The sequence below is a fragment of the Helianthus annuus genome, chromosome 17 (assembly GCF_002127325.2).
Source record: "Helianthus annuus cultivar XRQ/B chromosome 17, HanXRQr2.0-SUNRISE, whole genome shotgun sequence".
Lineage (NCBI taxonomy): Eukaryota > Viridiplantae > Streptophyta > Magnoliopsida > Asterales > Asteraceae > Helianthus > Helianthus annuus.
Genome location: NC_035449.2, coordinates 16,824,796 through 16,832,345, shown reverse-complemented (window position 1 = coordinate 16,832,345; position 7,550 = coordinate 16,824,796). Strand labels below are relative to the sequence as shown.

At 37.1% G+C, this 7,550-nt stretch overlaps 1 protein-coding gene across 1 annotated transcript; it reads right to left on the bottom strand.

The window, feature by feature from the left end:
- Positions 1-3,974: 3,974 nt before the first annotated feature.
- On the bottom strand, positions 3,975-6,100 carry LOC110922761 (mitochondrial import receptor subunit TOM20). Its single transcript, XM_022166967.2, has 6 exons — positions 5,855-6,100; positions 5,371-5,449; positions 5,103-5,272; positions 4,967-5,014; positions 4,695-4,790; positions 3,975-4,263 (listed from the first exon to the last, which is right to left on the bottom strand). The coding sequence occupies exons 1-6, from the start codon at positions 5,951-5,953 to the stop codon at positions 4,150-4,152; spliced, it is 606 nt and encodes a 201-aa protein (XP_022022659.1). The 5' UTR covers positions 5,954-6,100; the 3' UTR covers positions 3,975-4,149.
- Positions 6,101-7,550: the final 1,450 nt, after the last annotated feature.

Sequence of the window (7,550 nt, the reverse complement as noted above, 5' to 3'; positions counted from 1 at the left end):
CTAAACGCTCCGATACCATGTAAAGAATGGTATGCGATAATGAACAATATCAAACAACACAAAGATAAGCGACAAAAACGGTGACAAAACTTTATTGATTTACCCAAACCAAAAAGCCCCCAAAACCCTTTGATCTCACAAAACATGAGATCTAAAACTGTACAAAAGGAAGATGATCAACTGATGTATATCAGTTGATCTATACAAACCAAATACAAACAGATCTCACACGAGATCAAGCAGATAACAGATGATCAGCTTCAACACAAACAAACAAACCCTAAATCGCCTGATGAGAGAGAGAACAGAGACTTAGAGAAGATAATCTACCAAACTCAACTGTTACACTCTTTATATATTGACGATAAAAGATACTTTCACAATAAACCTCCATGTTTCCTCTTTAACACTTTAAACCCCAGAAGTTATATCTTTAGTCCCTGGACATATCAACCTGCACATCTTTTACCCAAAAGTTGTTAAAAACAATTTAACAAACTTATCAACTGTGTAACAGAATATTGAATGTTGCAACATGAATTATCATATTGCAATAATTTAATTTAACAGTTATAAACTAAAAATCCAGGACTAGAAAGAAGTTAGACCAAAACACAACACCCCGAGTACATTACAAAATGAAGTAAAATTTACACCAATAACTCCAATCTATACTATCCACCTTGGATCTATTTTTGATCTATAGGAAACTAGCAGCCTTTATACCCCCCATGGTATTTCCAATGCAATCATTTTTGTTATTAAACACCTTTATCATTACGAGCCCGCTAAATACTCCAAAGAGTCACTAGGAAAATCCCATAAATAATCATTTGTTTCTTATCATTTCTCTAGACCATGAAAGGAGCTCCAAAAGATCTTTCAAACATAAATTAGGGATAGTCGTCAATGTAGGGCTAGCCCATTTGGTAGAGGGATATGCCTCTTAGAGGTGAGGTCCCAGGTTCAAACCTAGGCAAGTAGAATAATTTAGCGTTGTAGGTGTAATAAAGTAGGAGCAACATTTGTCGTTCAAAAATAAATTAGGGATAGTTGCCAATTTGCACCATAATTGAAGTTGCCACCGTATGTTTTTTTTTAGCAAAATCACAATGAAGTAGAACGTGCTTCAAGTCTTTGATATAAGACCGTGGGGTATGGTGGAGCGGGGGTTTGGGTATGGGTTGACACGTGGATTGGGGGGGGGGGGGCTTCGCTGGGCTAACGCTTATATTTTTTTTCTTTGTCTCTTCTCTCATCTCCAAGACTAGTTGCAACTCGTCACCCTGTAGGTGATCAATGGGCTGGGATAGAAATTTCAAATCATCCCGTTTTTGTTTCAGGGCATCTCTAGCATCTTTGCTCTTTCGAAGTTCGGCCCTTTGTTGTTGGAATACGTTGAATGTATCTAACTTGCATGCAATGTCATCCAACTGATCGTTGTATATTCCCCTACGCGAGCCCGAACTCCCAGCTGAAGGCGATGCCGTACTCGATCTTGATTTTTTTGCGCGCCTTTTGCGGCATCTCTTCCATATTCAGGTTGGTTTGGCGAATCGTCCAAAAGGTCCTCAAACTCTTGATCTCGTGCATCAGATTGGGCTTGGGACGAGGCCCTTGACCTTTTGGAAGACGTGTTCGATTCGCTACCACTGGGGATATTCGCCCACTTTGGATGGAATTTACAAATCTCCCAACAATGCATGAAACGGAAGTCGCTCCCCACATTTGTTTTGAATGTAACCAAAGCATTTGTCACAATGTCGGCTTCGGTTTCACCACTTTTGGGTTTTGTTTTGCTTTATTTAAAAAACCACTAAATTTTGTAAGTTGGCCGCTTATCTCGCTCCACTTCGAGGATAAGCTATCGTTTTCACGATAAGTCTCCCTTCCCATTTCTTCATGGAATGATCTACTAACCGCTTCCCACAAATGGGTTCGATGTTGAGGCGGAAGGACCATCGTTGGGTGGTTGAGTTCGGGGACGGTTTCGGTTTGTGAAAGGTCGATGGAGGTTGGTGAAAGGTTGATGGGCGTTTGTGTAAACGGGGTAGGTATCGAATCGTCGGTGTGTGGGAAGTTAGTAAACACACGATTCCTGAGATACGATGCATAACTCGCTTCAAGGGACATAGGGGAGTGTATGAAAAATGGACGACTGGACGAGGCATTGGACGATTGGGTGGTGGGCTAAGATTATTTTCTTGGAACCCAAACGGGTTGTTCGGGTCGTAAACACTATTATGGGGATGCATTTTCGGTTTTGTAGAATGAGAATTGAAGATGATTATAGAAGATGTGGAGTGTATTGTGGTTGAATGTGGTAAAAATAGAAATTGAAGTGTGATATTTATAGTGAAAAAATAATTTTTTTTAACATAGCCGTTGGCCAACGGCTAGTTTGCTTTGGTCATTGACAGCCTGCCATGTCACCTTGCTTCCCCCGCCCCACGCCCGGTTTCAAACCCAAGCCCCAAGGGCCACGCCCCGACCCAAGCCCACCCGGGGTGGTGACTTTAGCGTTTTCCCCCAACCCACGCCCCAACCCAAACCCCATACCCCATAGTCTAACGATCACAAATCAGACACAACCCATATGCATTTAGTAAAATCACCATCAATAGCATGAACTTAAGCAATCGAAACCAAAAAGAAGTACTTCCGTCTTTGACTCTCTACCATCATTTAGCTAAAAGAGAAATATTCATATTTTGGAGCCACAACTTTCTATACATAAACCACCCTTATATTTTGGAGCCACACCTTTCTCCCATGAAACCCATAAATTCTTTTATTAAAATTTGGACCCGACCATAGGATCATTTTCCGTATTTTATCCAAAGAAGCAATTTCATGAATTGGAGCCATAGAACAATGAGAACTATTATATAGGAAGGCAACCGCTTTAATCATAGTTAATCTCCCAACAAAAGATCATGATTTAGCCTTCCAAGTAGATAAATAGGATTTGAAAGTATCAATTACCGGTTCTACTGATGGCAATGGGGTGGGTTTGGCATGGGTTTAGCCGTTTAGGTAATCCGAACCCCAAACCTGATTAGACAAGCGTGTCCCAAACTCGTCCTAAAGCATGTCGAGTTTCTAGCGGGAAATTACCCATCGGGTATTGAGTAAACCCGTTAACCTAAAAAAAATTACTCGTTAGGTATACCCTTCTAAAAATCAGTCGGGTATTTATGGGATAATTACTAATAAATTACATTTAGCATTATCAATATAAAAATATATCAAATAACTACAATGTATATAAATAAAATACCAAAATGTATATAAAAATAGATGACATATATAGTATATACCAATAATTAATATATCATAACTAAAAAAACAAAGAAATTATATCAAATATATAACTGGGTGTACGGGCACACTTTATTGGGTAATCGGGTCGGCTAAACGGATATATCATCAAATCTCAAACCTGTCCAAACCTACAGAAAACATAAAAACTACTCCCAAACCCGAACACATACCCAAATATCCAACCCCAAACCCGCCCCAATAGTAATCCCCAAATATCGAAACGAAAACGTATCCTACTTGCCATAGAGCATCTAGCCAAGAGCATTCATCCGATTAGATTGCAAGCCAACACCATAACTATTGCTTTTATAAATAACTTTTAGACCGGAAGCTAAATGAAAACACCGAAAGTTTGCCAAAGAACCATTGTCAATAAAAATAGCATCATCGGCGTAAAAGAGATGGGAGACAACCATGAAAAATTCCTAAGTTCACTGCTTTTACGGCATACCAATTAGTGAAATATTTCCTAGATTGTTCAATTTGTTGAAAAGTGAGTCTATGCTGGTAAAACTGTGTACAGATTGAGATACAGTTTGTCAAATTTTATGCTTGAGTAATCAAATAAAATAGAGTCGAGATCGATCCGAGCTTTAGATAGAGCTCGAAAGGAGCCAACCTCGTACACTATTAATTTTTGCACTTGGAAATGAGCTAATTGCATTAAGAACTGCACATTCATGATTAGCATTGTGCGGTATAACCTCTCAAAAGACGCGCAAATGATACAAATCTTAACCATGTGTGAATAGTCTAATAACATATAACTTCTTCTCTAATGTTAAAAAAAAACTTCCAACTTACAAAAGGGACCAAAAGAAATTCTTATTGTGGCGTATGAGATTTGGCCATACCTACCCAAGCCATAATTCCAACTGCAAGAATTATCCATCCGCATATATCGTACTTCAAATCACTGCTCTTCTTATTCGCAGGTTTCTGTAACACATAACAACAATATAACATTATTTAAGCCACTAAGCCCACATCAGAATATAATTTCTTGATACATTACACAACTAATACATTTTCTTAAACCAAGAATACGTCAAATACTAGAAGAGAAATGTTCGGTTGATCAGCCAACACTCTTTTATCTTTCTAATAAAAGATTTCAAAAACTAATGTATTAATTACAATTAAAAAAATAAATATTATCATGAATTAAGTCGTTGAATAAAATGATTTAAAGAGTTTTTAGGCTTTAAAACCCATTTTGAATGGCTTTCAAATTGTTTGACCCGCTCCCCATTTAGCTTAAATTATTCAACCTGACCCATTTGGGGCAGAACATAGACACAAATCAACCCATTCACAAGCAAATGGGTCAAAATTTCCACCTTTAAAAAATACCAAAAAGAAACTACAACCTTTGCCTTTGATGAAGCAGCAGGTCCTGCGCCTAAAGACGGTTGGGGTTGATTAAACACTCCTTGTTTGACGATCTCGTTGTGCAAATCAGGTGCCTGCAAGGTTTTCGATCAAAATTGTAACAAACTCAGCAAAAGTAATTCACAGAGCTGAAAATAGAGAAAGATTCACAATTTTGATACAGAGTTACCAACTCTTTATCCAATAAAAAGCTATTAATAAAGATACAAATACAAAGTATAATTCAAACGTAACAACGGTGGTTAAATACCTTAGAAGAGTTAACCAATGATTGTAGATAATGTTCATTCCCTGGACACTGATACAGCAAATACAATTAACATCTCATAGATATTATATGCATACTTCGTACATACAAAGCAAACAAATAATATCGACAACAATACCTCATTCACCGCCTTTTGAAAACATTCAGCTGCTTGATCAAACTGAATCTGAGCCTCATCATGATCAGGGTTTAAAAATCCATTCGCAGTGTACGCGTTTCCTAAGCACCACAAAGCCTCGTGTTTCGCAGGGTTAATAGACAAAGCCTCATCCAGCTTAGAAATAGCATCTATAAATAACAACAAATTTCCACCAAACAGACAAAGTTTTAGTAATTCCTCGTATTCGTGTTAATCTGATATAAACTAAATCCGTTCAAAACAGTACCTTTAATCATGCTCTTTGATTCGTGAATATCTCCAAGTTGTGATAATTCTAGCAGAGCTCCACCCCATTTTGTCAAATTCTGTCACAAGTTATCATATATTATGTATTGACAACTTATGTTATACTGCCTTATTGCGATTCAAGCGTATCGAAAAACGCATCTAATCTCTATTTAAACCTTACCTTTATGGCTTTATGGTTTTGCTCAGTATTTCTTTCAAAAAATTAACAACTCAAAGAACAATTAACCAGTAATCATATGCCATATTAACAACAATTTGATTAAATTACATACAAATATTTGGTAATTTTATCTTCAAAATTGACGGAAATAACAGTCAATTTGACCTAGAGGATTAAAAACGATCTTAAATATGAAACAAATAGAATCATGTTACTAATGAAGAGCGTATTATAATCATGAAACTAATAACAAATTAAATAGAAACGATTTATAAAGCAAATTGAGAGTTGAGAAGCTTACATCGGCATCGTAAGGGTTCTTGGCGTATGCAGCTTCGGCGGTGATACGAGCATGTTCGAAGATCATGATCCTTTCGAAATCAATTTGAGTCGGATCCATTGTTGATCGATGTTTTGTTTTCTTGATGAACAGGCTAGGGTTTATGAAGAAGAAGAGGAAGCCGTGGTTACAGGGTTTTATGTAGGTGCGTGACGTTTTACACACGTCAGCGCATAGGGCCACCCGAGATTAAGCCCTATTTTTTTGTTTTTCGACAACATTTTTTTATGCTGAGTACCACTAAATCTTTTACATGTAATAAACATTTTGTAAGGGAGAGATGCGGTATTTTAAATGATTCAGGTTCACTTCTTGCCTTTACTATTTAGTTTCTGTGACACCTAATGATGATGGGAGAGTAGGTGAGTAGGCGGTGATCGCTAGTATGATTCTTGAATTAAGCAGGTTTTACCTCATCGCACTGTCGTGCCTTCGGGCAAGTGTTCACGGGCTTCAGCCCTAGGCGAGGGTTTTCCCCGGTTCAGAAGGCGAGTGTATCCTGCTATGGTGAATTTCGCCAGTAGCTCATTTGGAGGATAGTTGGTCGTTCAAAAAAAATAAACATGGTTGTAAGCCTTTAGTTACTCGTCGATTAATCGCTAGTCTCGGGTTTACCTAGTAATTTTATCTAATGTGTCAATTAATCAGTAGATAGTCAACCGTGGTCAAATCCAGTTCAAATTGGCCAAAAACCGGTAGTAGTCTAGTGATTCCGGCCAAATTTTGGCCAGATTCATGACCAAAACCTGTATATTCTGGAAATTAATTATATCTACTTGAAAATATGGGTCGAAGAAAGGTGTTAGTACATATTTACTTAAAAAATACCTATAATCTAAAAATGTGTGTGTATATATACAAAACTAAAAATTACATATAAAATCCTAATCCAATTAATCTCGATTAATGCCTATTACTCCCGATAAGTCGCTAGTCGGTACCCCACCGGCCGACTAACGGCTAGCGATTCTTACAACTTTGGTAATAAGAATTTGAATTCACGTCATATATTTGTAGAACTAATTACTTGATTGATTATTGTGATTTGCAGATATTATACAATTAATTCTCGTGGTTTAAAAATTACACATATGATCCTGCAAACAATCGGGACTAACTGTGTTGTTTTGAAACCACAAGGATCAACTACCACAATGACCAATTGAGCAATTAACTCTTATTGTTCCAAATCGAACAAGTCAACTATAACTGATTTGTTTATTTATCGTGACAAATCGAACCCGATGTCGTTTGAACAACATCACTACAGGTATTCGTTTTATAGTTTGCTCGACGGTCTGTCTAATATAAATTTCGTTGATATATCGAGTCTTGGTGTCGTACCAGTATTCGTTTTTATGGTTTTCAGTTGATGTAAAACACTTGTCAAATGCTATACCGAGTGTTGGTATCATACTGATGTTGTCATGAACCGTGATGTTACCAAACGAAACGTAGCGCGAGGAATCCCACTAGTTATATAACAAATGATAATATTAAAAGTCAAGGGGGCTTTTATGTAATTCATGTAACTCCAAACCAAATTTAAGAAGTCTAAGGGTCAAAATCATAAAAATCCAGAAAACGATATTTAAAAGAATATATATCTTTGTTGTTTATAAACAAGCATATATATCTTTGTTGTTTTTAAACAAGC

What these genes read in the sequence shown, in the direction of transcription:
- LOC110922761 (XM_022166967.2), bottom strand. Translation starts at nt 5,953, where the DNA reads ATGGATCCGACTCAAATTGATTTCGAAAGGATCATGATCTTCGAACAT. An exon ending in ATCAAAGAGCATGATTAAAG is followed by an intron (nt 5,273 to 5,370) that starts GTACTGTTTTGA and finishes TGTTATTTATAG; the next exon opens with ATGCTATTTCTAAGCTGGAT. An exon ending in CATTGGTTAACTCTTCTAAG is followed by an intron (nt 4,791 to 4,966) that starts GTATTTAACCAC and finishes AAAACCTTGCAG; the next exon opens with GCACCTGATTTGCACAACGA.